Genomic DNA, 13,319 nt, shown 5'->3' on the forward strand with positions numbered 1-13,319 from the left:
TGACAAAGCTTCCCATAAAGATCCATCTGCCGCCGGAAATGATATAAAATTGTAAGGACGACTTTAAAGCGCATTCTACTAATTGGAGAAGTTTGACCTAAATACCCTTCGATGATATTTACGTCAGTCTGTGTGTTGCCGCTGTTACAACAAGAATAAGAACTTTCGGATCGCAAGCAGGTCAGATACCAGTTTTAAGCTTTTAGGCATATGGCATAAGAAAACGAAAGAAAGTTAAACGTTTCACAACGATACACTTTATTTTTGTCCCGTAATGTTTTAGATAAAAAAGGAAACTTTGGTAATTCAATATACATAAAAGGTAATAGTTACACCTAATCGGTTCTATAATAATTTGTCTATGACAAATAAAATAAAACAAAATTCTCAAAGATAACTAATAGTAAATAAAATCGTACTATTTCAACAACAATATTCTATGTTAGTCTGTATATGTAGCAGTAATAAAGATTATATCAAATTATATAACAAAGGAACGGCTTTGAAGAGATTTCGTACATTCCCGAATTATTTTACTGCTGATGTAAATATTTCTGTTGCCTTTAATCACATTATGCGGAATGATTTGTTATTTCATGATGATGATTAAATTGATGATGTAAAACCTGAGAAGCCATTTGTTTTGAACGCCCATGAGCACTCGCTCCAGGCTCAAGTGTAAATGAAAGTAGCAATACTTTATGTTATGATGATTAAATTGATGATGTAAAACCTGAGAAGCCATTTATTTTGAACGCCCATGACCACTCGCTCCAGGCTCAAGGGTAAATGAAAGTAGCAATACTTTATGTTATATAAATTTTCTGCTGGTATGTATGGTAACATTTAATCAGATTTAGGAGTCAGGTTATTCTCATTTGGCTGCAAAAACTCTTGTATAATTCCTGACACCATCTCATTTGTGGTATTAATTAGACCATCAAAATCTGTTTGACCTGGTTGTGCACACATTTCGGCATAATACTTGATTTTGGGTTCCGTACCACTTGTGCGCAACGTTATGACCAACCCATTCTCAAATGTAAAAGTAATCATTTGGCTACTTGCACTAACTGGTAAAATGGCCTTACCATCAGCTTGCGCGGTATCAACACCTATCGAAGATTTCACATTAATTTTAAATTCACGTGCCAGTTTTTTTAACTGCTGTTAAACTTACCGTTGGTCAAATCGCGTATGTTTTTAATTTTATACTTTCCCTCGAGTATTGAAGGCGGGTATGTTTTCGATTCGCCAGAGAAATTACGCAAACGTTCGAAAATCTTTTTTATAACATTTGGCTCGTAACAAAAGTAGTAAGAAGAATTATTGTAATGGAATCCGTATTCTTTGTATATATTTTGCAACTTTTCGTCTAATGAAATTTCTTCTTTCGATTGAAGATAGCATGCCATTGAGGCAAGATGGCATGCCGCACTTACTCCATCTTTATCCAAGACATTTGTAGAGAACATAAAGCCGATAGCTTCTTCGAAGGCAAATAACACGGTTTTTCCATTTTTTATCAATTTATCTGTTTCATTTCCCATCCATTTAAAACCCGTTAAGGTCTCAATGAAATGGAAGTTGTGCTGTTTTGCAAATGCTCTTAATATTTTGGAGCTAACAGTACTAGCAAGCATGTAGCAATTGGAGAGATCTCCCTCTGGGTGTGTTTGTTTATATAGATATATAGCCCACCAGCCAAGTAGTGCTCCAATTTCATTGCCGGTATAGACCTGAAGTTTAATATCAAGCTCTTATTATTATATTTTTTATCAAATATTTACAAAACGAATTTTACCTTCCATTTACCGGTATTTGAATTTTTTGTAGCCAAAGCCAATCGATCAGCATCAGGATCGTTGGCAAGGATGATGGAGGAACCACTGCTTTCTGCCTTCTTTATCGACAATTCTAAAGCGCTTTTTCCTTCTTCTGGATTTGGAAATAATACAGTTGGAAAGTCTGGATCTGCATCCTTCTGTTCTTCAACAGCAATAACTGGCTGCAATTTGATGGATGCGAAAGTGTCCCGTATAAAAGGAAAACCTACGCCATGCATAGCACTATATACCACACGTAAGTTTCTTTGACTATTGCCTTCAATGATGGACGACGGCAAAGTGTCACGTAATTTATCGACATAAGCAACAATAGCCTCTTTTGGATCAATAAGAAGTTCAGCCTCATACAAATTCGCTGTATCCCAAATACATTCTCTAGGTTCAAGATTACAAAGAATAGCTTTCTGTATGTTTTTGTCATGTGGCGATATAATTTGTGCCCCATTACTCCAATATACTTTGTAGCCATTATCATCTTTAGGATTATGAGAAGCAGTTACCATCACACCACCTAAACAGTTGAAATGGCATATGGTGTAAGGTACCAAAGGTGTTGCCACCAAACACCTATAAAGGTAAACCTTAAAGCCGGCACGAATAAAAATATTTGCCGAGAGCTCAGCAAATCTTTTGCTGTTATGCCGTCCATCAAAGCCGAAAACAATACCGCGTGTTTTTCGATCGCTATGGCTAAATTGCTCCGACATATAAGTTGACAATCCTTGAGCTGTTTGTGCTATGACTAGATCGTTCATACCATTAAAGCCTGCTCTCATTTTACCCCGCAGGCCGGCAGTACCAAATGCTAAACGCGTTTGTAAAAGCTCATTTAATTTTTTCCAATCACCAGCCTGATCAAGTGCCTCAATTTCAGAGCGAGTTTTTTCGCACTTATCCCACTTTAACCACTGATCAATGGTTTCACGTAATTCAGGAGTTGCCATTGTCGACTCTGTAAATGATATGAGAGGGTGGAAATTAGATTAGATTTAGAGTATATATAATATGATGTTGAAAAAAGCAGAAATTAATTTATAATGAAGAAGCGGAGATGTATTAATTTTAGCTTCCTCGAAAGTACTTGTTTATGTATTTTAAGTTGAGAATATTTGTTTTTTTAATTCAATGGATTGGTAGAATAAATAACACATAATAAAATAAGGAAAATCTCAGTTTAATCTTGCTAAAGATGTATGCGTATATTAATTGGAATAATAGAGTTCTACTTTTCAGTTGTATCCACTCTTTTTCTATAAACGATATCAGTTATTAGTTATCAGAAGTGTTTATGCCTAGTAATTCCTAATAATATGCCTAGTAATAGTGTGAGAATTGCGCAGGTTCGCGTCATGTCAAAATACGTTGGCTCCGCCTAATTCTGAGACTCCAATTCAATGTAGCCGTAAATACCATACGGAAGGGCCCCGTTTGAAACCCATTGCGGGCATGAAACACCAAATGATAAATAGTATTTTTTATAGCGGTCGCCCTTCTACAGGTAAAGGCAAACCTCCGTGTTTACTTGTGTCATGTAAAAGCTCCTCATAGAAAACTATCTTCCTTTCGTAGGCTTCTTAAAACTGTAGTCACTCAAGACGCATACCAGAGAGAAGCTCGGCGAAACTTTATCACTAAATTAAACATCACATCTTTTACGAATACACATTTACGTGTTTAATAAAACGAATATAGAGATAAAGCTTGGGTGACATTCGTAACATAACTTTTCTCCTCAATGAAATCAACGTAACCAAACTAAAATATTTTGTAGTTTTACTTACTAAAAAAACACCGTTTATATTTTTACGTAAAGTTATAGATGTTTATAATTTTTTGCGGAATTAATTCGATATGGTAAACAATTTATGGAAGGAATCGAAATAAATCTACTCGAAATATTCGAAAGATCAATTACAGATGTCATAATCAGCCGGCGCAAAGGTGTATGAGAATAAATTATCGATATTCCATTTAATGATATATTGGACGAACTTGACATCGATGCATAAAATCGTCCAGTAACAGGCCCTATAAGAATTGGATAATGGGGGCTATTAGTGATGTTTTCTCGCGATAATGTCCATTCATTCCACCCTGCATCAGAGTTGTCATATTTTCGATTTCTTTTCTCAAACCCAGACTAAGGAAATGTGTGGCATTTTTCACCTTCCACAAAAAATGAAGGTGAGCTTCAGCTAATTTTATCTGTGTACAGAAGTTGGAGAAATAGTTGTACTTCAATTGCTAAGAAAAAAAAATGGAAGTAAATTTCATTATATTCAATATATATGTATATTTGATAATATTATTTAAAATATATAATTTGAGGAAGTGTTGAATTTTTCTTATTTATTTTAAAAAGTCAATAAACCACAAATGTTCTCACTGGCTAAAACGATAACTTAAACGTATTGTTGGGCAAGAAAAATCAAGCAAAATAGAATTCGAAATCTCGTTGAGTTCTCGAAATGAACGCACTAATGGGGCATTTCTTATGTAATTCGTATTGAGGGTCTTGAGGTAAAACGGAAAATTAAAACGAAGGGTTTTCGCAGAAATAAGAAAAAAAAATTAAAAAAAAAAACAAAAGTAGCTAGCAGTAGTGAGGGGCAATCCACTTACCAAGTCATGTACAGAAGACAATAAAAGAATAGTTCTTCTGCTTTCCAGGGACTTAAGGTTAATCAAAAGGAGGTGAGAATTGTAGGAAGGAAATTGTGAATTGAATAAAGAGAATATTTAAGGAAAACCTCTTAAATATGTACGTTCAATTCTATCAATAGCAAATTTGTAATGAGCTCTACAGGGAAATGCAGCATATTAAAGCTTTGGACGAACAAAAGGTGTATGGAGTAATTTCAGAGTATAGGGATCTGTGAAATTAGATCTATTTCGTCGAACAAAGCCCAACGCAGCTTGATTTGTCTTGTTTTATTCTATGAAAAAGAACATTTTCACAGGGCGTATGACAATATTTTCGTAATGTTGGCGTTTAACATTTATTTTCGTGAAATTTTATTTGGAACTATTTAAATAAATTTAAAAAAATTTACTTTGAATGAATTCTTTATGAAAATAGGGATTATTTCGGGACAAAGTTTTATAAGAAATTTTAAACGCGAAAAGTTTTTCTCAGGCACTATCACATATGTACATACATATACATAAGTATATTCAGACTGTTAAGACATATTTTTTAATAGGTAGATATAAAAGGTGTTAAAACGTGTAGGTTTACTAAATAATTTCGTTTAATGGTGTAATTGGTAGAAGGTTATCATGATAACTAATCCTGAGTAAGAATTCTCGTAATTTAATTTTTTATGTAAAGAATTTTTAGATCTAAATGGATGCCGTAATTAGTGATGAACCGGAGGGCATTTGTAATAAGTGTTTCTCTACATTGTGACCCCAACCGATTAAATAGTTCTTGTGGATACCCATTATAAAAAATAGAAGGTAGTTCCATTTAAAATAGGATCATTATTTGAAGATATGCACCTGGAATATTCGAACTCTTAATTGGGCGGAGACACCGCCCGGGTGATGTTATTATAGTTATCATATAAAAGGGAGCAAAGCGTAAAAAAGAAACGACATTTTTCAACATCTTGCTGATTTGCGTAGGGCCGCTGTCCCCGACACGATGTAAAATCGTGTCTGGCAATTTCAGTGTCATATTGGGCGAAGAGGATTTCTTTGGTCGCACTGCCGGAAAATTCAATCTCCATAACGAGAATTTAGGGAACGGATTGAGGCTAATCGACTTCATCGGAACCTGAAACATCGTCGTCTACAGTACCAGGTTCCAACATGAAGCTACATGGCTATCTTCAAATGGTCGAAGGCGAATTAGTCGACCATGCCGTACTAGACGGAAGGCATGCTTGGAGTGTCTTATGTGTGTGCATTGTCATCGAACGGATCATCGACTTGTCACAGTCAATATCCGGACACGTCTCTATACAGCAAAATCGCTCGCCCACGGACACACACAAATTGTCAATAATTTCGCAACTCAACCACAGTCCTACTCTTTGAGATCACTGCAGAACGGCACGATATATGTGAGTAATTGGGCCACACTTCTCGGTCGTTACGTGCCGCCGCTGCAGGTGTCATTGGCTTTCAGCGATCCCGCAGGAATAACTAATGTAATGAAGAATGTCGAAGGAGCGATATCGATAGTTAAAGAGGGAGCCGAGATATATTTTCCATGACATGGAGAATAATACATGACGTAACCAGTTGTCAAAATCCCGAAAAATAAAATCACGATTTTCGGAAGGCACCACCTTCTGTATTCTATTCGTCTTGATTCGAAAGGTAATTGGGAAGTGAATTACGAAAGGGAGAGAGAACTACGTGCCGTGGGGACGTCATCTATAGTGGGAACATAGCATAATATACTTTGATGGATAGCAATTGCTATTTATGACAGACAGACATTTGATATTTTGCTGGGCCTTGCCACATTAAAAAAATAAGCATAGTTCAAAAAATGTCCAGTTTAAGAATAAATTTATAAGTATCGGTATAAGCATACTGTGGTTTAATTGCTTCTTTATAGTATACAAAGTCGGAAACATACACGTAGCCCCACTTAACGTCGTACTTCATATTATTAAAAATGGAATAATATTTTAGGTTAAAGGTCATCAGGATTAGCGTTATAATATATAAAAACACAATTTTTTAATTTATTTCCTTCAGTTTATTAGTTACCATGCGTTTTTTCCATACATTTTTTTTATATTGAGAATATATTATTAAATGAAATATCAGCATTTTACCTTCTTACAAATTTCTAATATTACTTCAAGTGTACGAAGTGCCATCTATCGACTGGAAAGAAAAAAATACAAATTTGTTTAGAGCCTTAACCTTTTTATTACTTTTATCTACATACAAAATTAACAAATAAACTACATAGGAATGTTATTGTGGGTAACTAATATTATACTTATACAATCAACTTTATCAAAAAATTTATTTGGAACCTTAACCGTTTTATTACTTGTATCTACATACAAAATTAACAAATAAACTACATAGGAACGTTATTGTGTGTAACTCTGAACAGTATGCAATCAACTTTGTACAAGTGATGTGATAGTGAAAGAAAAACTTCACAAACGAAAAGTTGGTTAAAATAATTGCAGTTATATTTAGTAGTAACTAGGACACTAGTACAGTAGTAACTACAATAAAGCAAAATAAACATTTAAGATACTTTTCATTGGGTTTTATTTCTAGTATATTGCCATTGAATCTAATTATTACATATTTACATATATATGTACATGCATTCATTTATTCATAATTTAGAAATGGTGTTATAAATCTTACCTGTATCAGATAGCTCTTCGGAATCACCACCGTCTGGTGCTGAGGTGAAAATTTGTTCAGCTTCTTCAGGCTTAATAAAACCAGGTGTGTCAGCGCTTGTGGTATTAGTTCTGTTAATTGTAAAATATACCATTATTCAAAGTCTTTCTTCAATATGAACATGAATATCCTACATCGAAATTTCGCCACCTTCTAAGTCCTTAGTAATCAAACCCTTCCAAAATTTATTTGTCTCTTCGATAATGTTAATAGCAAAAGCTGCGCATTTAGCATCACCGTTGAAAGCGAATTTATTTTCAGGTTTACCATCTGGAATTTTGTAAATCTATATTAAAAAGAAACAAATTAGTGGAAATATATGATGTAAATATATTTAGTTTCCTTTACCTTGAACCATTCTACAGTGGCACGCAGTAAGCCTGGAAAATATTTATCGACATCACCAATATCATTCATTTTTTCGGCCAATGGATCATTAACATCAATGGTAATTATCTTCCAATCAGTTTCACCTTCATCGATTAATGCAACTGTACCTAGTATTTTAACTTGTAACACTTCGCCACGTTTTGCAACGCGGTAACCAATTTCTAATACATCGATTGGATCGTTATCACCTTTGCAACCAGTAGATGGTTCGATGTGTTCGGGGTTTTCCCATGTTTGAGGGAATGCGCCATAATTCCAAATGTAACCTTTATGTGGGAAACAATTCGCTACAAAGCGCAATTTACCCTTTTTAACATCCTGCTTAATAGGATTCAAAGGGGTATTTGTGCTGATCTATAATTGTAAAGCAAACTAATTAATTCACACCCAACTCAAGAAGCACGCAAAATATAAATTAATTTGCAACTGCCAAAGTAGTTAGGCATGTTTACAAAGTGTAAATGCTAGCAATTAATTCTCTTACCTCCATTTTGGCGTTTGTCCAGCGGGGGATTTCCACTACCATATTAAGAACAGTTTTCTTTTCATCGGCATAGAGAGGAATGTCGTGCAATGGAGAAACAATAGTTCCAGCCTGATTTTCTAGCGTGGGAATTTATTTAAAAAAAATATTTCATTACAAGAAACTTGTCAGAAGACATTCATTCAGTTTGAAGATGTGACTTTAAGTCTCTAGATTTCACAATAATAATAATAATATGTATATCACAATAATAATAATATGGATGCACATACATATGTGTATCAACTGCTTAATTATTTATTAGGACTTTATTTTGTTATTTACTTTGGCAAAAAAACGTTTTTGGTTAACACATCAAAAATTGTGGTCATTCATTATTGATTAATTTTATTTTAAATATTACTTTGCCTTGCTTTACTTAAAGGTAATAAAACATAAGCGACACTTTCTCTAAACGAATCCAATTTCATTTGATTTTCATGATTTGATTAGTAAACGAAATACGTATGACAAATTTTGATAAGGAGTGAAATCTTTAGTCGTTATACAAAAATCAGCCCCATATGCACGTATGTATGTATATATGCATATGCAAAGTGCATAAATCAAAGACCTTTAAACTGACAACCGGCTTTTCAAGCTTTGTATTATATAAGACAATCCGACTTTAAATAGCTGAATTTAATCGGCAAAAATCGAATACCTTAAATAATTAATGCAAACAAAATTTTGTTTTTGTATTTGCTTACTTAAATAGATGCTGTAATTAGTCGAGTTAGGAGCTCCTTTTTCAACTATTGTATATGCCGACATTTTGCTGCAGTTGTGATGTTCTTTTGCGTTCTGTTTAGAAATTTGCAGGTACTTAAATGATTGCGAAATTAAACGCTTTTGAGCAATGGGTATTTGATTTATAGCCCCAAATGTTATATGTTTGAAATATGCCGACGTCAATGGAAATCGCCCCAACACGTGTGGACTTCGACCAAATTGAAATACTTTTGTGAATGCCACTGAAGAGCAAGTTGCCATTGTCATTGCGTTTGATTCGGCTGCTTTCGGCCAAAAAGTACGCCGTCTAATACGCAATCTAATTGGAATTGCGCAGCCGTCGATAAATAAAGTTGCTACGGCGCTACTGAACTGTAATCGACGGCAGTTGCTAATGCGAGGAATACAATGGAGGTATTCATAGATTACATATGTAAATATATAATGGATTACTAGGCTTGGTCATCTGAAACAAAATTGTGAGAATAATAATACGTTCACATATGCATTAATCACCTATAAGTCCTCCAAGTTAATCTACCCGTTCACATATGGCAGATTACCTGCAAAATTGACAATCAGCTATCAATACTACTTTGAGAGGTTTTTCTTCATACAAATTATGTTGGCGGAATATTCGGTATTTTTGGTTTCTTTAATTATTATTAACGATATGAAGAAAATACAAGGAGAAGGAATAGCTAATTTAATCGCACGATTGGCTGCTAATAATAAACAGTTGTGGGAAATCCGCATGCGACGTTTACTGAGGTTGCAAAAAAGTATAGCAGCAATGCGCAAAGGATATTCTATATTACATTTTATAATAAGTAATAAGAAGACAAAACGTTTATGGACACACGCTCACAATTAATAATATTTAACAAAAATGTTATTAGAATTAAGCTTTAGACCAGTTCTCTTCACCGGCATCCATTTCATTTAGTTTTTATTTTGATGTTTCTCCTTACATACGTAATAATAATTATCGATAACACAGAAAACACAGGGTTGAATGTCAAAAAGTATCGTTATTATCTAGGATTATTTTATAATCTCAGATTTTTTGGGGGAGAAATTTTGTATGGGAAATCGTGCTTTTTAATTACGGATTTTGGGTTAAGCGGATTTTGAGTTATTCGTGAGTAAAAAATAGATCATCTACTTATATGTAAACGTATTATAACTTTGGTTGTTATATCATAGGGGATTTGATAGAGAGACAGGCGAATGAAACGCAAACAAAATGTGTAAAGTAAGGCTAGTTGAATATAATCACTTTTTCAATCAGACGTTGTTCAGACGCCTACGAAGTAGCATGAGCAATGGCTGTGTTGATTTTTATCTCCAACATAAACTCAGATTTTTCCAACCCCTATTGTAAGAAAACGTCTGCTTCATTCCCTGTTACGTTAGCATATCAACTGGTTCCTTCAAAATCGTTGAGAGCCGGTTGACAGACTTATGTTGGCCACATCTACTTTACTTTCTCCACCGTGAATTTCGTCATTATTCATTTTGAAATTATATAAAACGATTAGACATTAAAATAATGCTCTTTGCGATTTAAAAATTAGTTTATTGGGTTGGGGAATAAGTTGGTAGCGTTTTTATATTATCTTTTATTTCACAACGATTTGTTTGCTGTTTGGCAAAGGAAAAGTATTCATTCGATAGAACTCTTTCAGCTCTACAAAACTCAACATTTTCGACACCTGCTCTTCTTTGCTTTTATTAAAGCGAAAAAGCTGTCGAAGCAGCCCGGGACATTTGCGACGCTTCATAGGCGAGTCTACAGCACGGAAATGGTTTGCCAAGTACAAAAATGGCGGCTTTGACATTGATGACACGTCCCACAGCGGAAGGTCTTCTAAATTCGGTGAAGAACGTCTCAATCACTTTTGAAGGAGAACGGTCGCCAAACCAGTCCTGAATTGGCGGAAAAATGAGCTGCGATCATCAAACCATTCTCAATCACCTTCATTCAATGGGATTTTCCGAAAAATTGGGAGCCTGGGTGCCCCACGAACTCAAAGAAAAAAAGGAAGTCGCTCTCAGAATCTCGACTACCTTCGAACAACACGCGGTCATAAACAGAGCTTTTTATTCCGAATCGTCCCGGAAGATAGGAAATGGTGTCTATGCATCAATATGAAGAAAAAAAAATAAGTCGGTGGCTCAAGGAAATACGCCAAAGCTGAGAGTCAAGCTGGATCTTCATCCAAAGAAGATCATGCTATGTGTTTGGTGGGACTGGCAGGGCATGGTGCACTGGGAAATGCTCGAAAAGAATGCCACGGTCAACAAGTAGCTCTACATTGCCCAGCCACACCACGTGAATGAAGCTATTCGATTAAAAAGTCCTGGTCGACGTCAAAACCAGCTCCAGCTGTCAAAGCCGCACTCCAAGAGCTCGAATGGGAGGTACTTCAACATCCACCGGATTCCTCACACCTTTCACCGGTCGATTACCATCTTTTCTGCTCCCTGTCAAACCATAGGAAGGGCGTTACTTTCGATAACAAAGAAGTCCTTAAAAATTGGCTCAACAACTTCTTTGACACCAGACCAGGCTACCAGCGAAACGTCATCAATAAATTGGTCTCGAGGTGGGAAGAGGTTGTAAACAGCAACGGCGGATATATAATTGATTAACGTATTGATATGTATAATTATTGTTTTTTGTTTAAATAAAAGTCTTTGGTAAAACGCTACGAACTTATTCCCCAACACAATAGATTAATATTTGAACGTAAATATCATGTTTTATGGACAATGTAAATCTATTTCATATGTACATATGTGTACAAATAAACATCTGGTACAAATAGAAGTTAATAGCAGAATTTGTCGACTGTGGTATTAAAACAAGAAACGATTTAACTTAATACAAAATTTATTTTTTGGGAATCAATTTTTAAACTTAAAGCCGATCACGAATTTGCAAAGTTTCGCCTATATGAAGTTATAATGCTACGTAAGCAAAAATTAATTCTTTTATAGAAGAAACGGATTCATCATAAATTTAGTTCATTAAAAATAAATGTTGAATACTCCTCAAACTAACTGTACTTAGTTCAATTAATTATTATTATAATTAGAGATTTGTATTTTGAATTCATTTGTGTACATTTTTTTTAATTGATATATGCTTGACACTTCATTCACTCATGTAAAAGTAGGCTCATTGGAAATAGTTTTCTTGTAATGAAGTCTGCAATGTATTCTATCGCGTCCTCGTGGAGACTATCCAACTCTTCTCTCTATTTTAGATCTTTGTTAAATGAATTCTTTCAAAATCATCTCATCATCAGAAAGTAACCTTTTTAAATTCTCCTTTATTTGAGATGCGTCGAGCTAGGATTGTCAAGGAGTCCACTTTAGGTACGCATTGATCCACAAAAAAAACTATGATGCCCTGATTTAAGCACATAAGGACATATCGATAAAAGTTGTTGCTCATTAGCACAACATTTTGAAAACGAAATGCTTTTTCTAAAAATTTTACTTTTACTCAAAATTTCTAAAGATAGCAACACCGTGTCCTGCAAAGGAGCCGATTTGTCAAGAGGGAACAAGAAAAGTGTTTGCTGGCTAAACCTTCTATTATTGAATCATGGGATAGCAGTGGCGTAACTACAACATCTGGGGTCCGTGGCAAATTCTTATGATGGGACCCTATCAATAAAAATCGACACGTTGTACTCAGTTTGATTAAAAGAAACAAATTTTATTTCAACAGATGATTTTAATAAACAAAACAACAATTTAATTTCAATAAGTTATTTATTAAGAAAACTCTTTTTTTCGAGATTTCTGTTCCGCAAAGGTGTCTATAAAATCATCGAAGTTATGATCGTTCAGCACTAGCTGTAGTCACAGGAATTATGAGAAATAACATTAATGCAATACATACTTCAGGAAAGCTGCAAGACATAAAATAATTTTTTATTATTAATAAATCAGCAAGGTCTCTAATACATGACAATTTTTCTATTTCGTCTCTGAAGGTGGATCGAAAACTTATAATTTCTCTGCCAAATGATTCAGATGTTTCTTTTTTATAAAACTCAACAAATTCTAGAGCATTTTTTAATAGATCAGTGTTATTTAAAACTTTTAACGTGGAAGGCTGTAAAACATTGAAATTTGAATGAAATTGGAATGAAACGCGATTTCAGTTGGTTTATAATGATATCCAATACTCGATAAAATATATTCACTCTGAACAAACTTTACGGATCTTGTAGGCGCTCATCTTCGCAGAGCTCGTCAAAATGGCGTTTTACCTTCCTCTGACGAGTATTAGAAAATTCAGGGGTGATGGATCATTTTTCAACTACACTATTTGCTTCCATCTTTAAATTTTCAAATTCATGTCGATACCTTTCCAATACGTCTACGTTTTACGGCATTTCAAATATCGGTGGCTTTAGACT

General features: G+C 34.5%; 2 protein-coding genes across 2 annotated transcripts; both read right to left on the minus strand.

The window, feature by feature from the left end:
* Window positions 1-234: 234 nt before the first annotated feature.
* On the minus strand, window positions 235-3,782 carry LOC128865847 (phosphopentomutase-like). Its single transcript, XM_054106227.1, has 4 exons — window positions 3,629-3,782; window positions 1,805-2,799; window positions 1,181-1,739; window positions 235-1,115 (listed from the first exon to the last, which is right to left on the minus strand). The coding sequence occupies exons 2-4, from the start codon at window positions 2,789-2,791 to the stop codon at window positions 847-849; spliced, it is 1,815 nt and encodes a 604-aa protein (XP_053962202.1). The 5' UTR covers window positions 2,792-2,799; window positions 3,629-3,782; the 3' UTR covers window positions 235-846.
* A 2,762-nt stretch (window positions 3,783-6,544) lies between these two features.
* On the minus strand, window positions 6,545-9,166 carry LOC128865932 (inorganic pyrophosphatase). The gene is made up of 6 exons (XM_054106356.1): window positions 8,859-9,166; window positions 8,110-8,228; window positions 7,584-7,979; window positions 7,370-7,521; window positions 7,197-7,306; window positions 6,545-6,692 (listed from the first exon to the last, which is right to left on the minus strand). The coding sequence occupies exons 1-6, from the start codon at window positions 9,145-9,147 to the stop codon at window positions 6,661-6,663; spliced, it is 1,098 nt and encodes a 365-aa protein (XP_053962331.1). The 5' UTR covers window positions 9,148-9,166; the 3' UTR covers window positions 6,545-6,660.
* Window positions 9,167-13,319: the final 4,153 nt, after the last annotated feature.

This window comes from Anastrepha ludens, chromosome 6 (genome assembly GCF_028408465.1).
Source record: "Anastrepha ludens isolate Willacy chromosome 6, idAnaLude1.1, whole genome shotgun sequence".
Taxonomy (NCBI): Eukaryota; Metazoa; Arthropoda; class Insecta; order Diptera; family Tephritidae; genus Anastrepha; species Anastrepha ludens.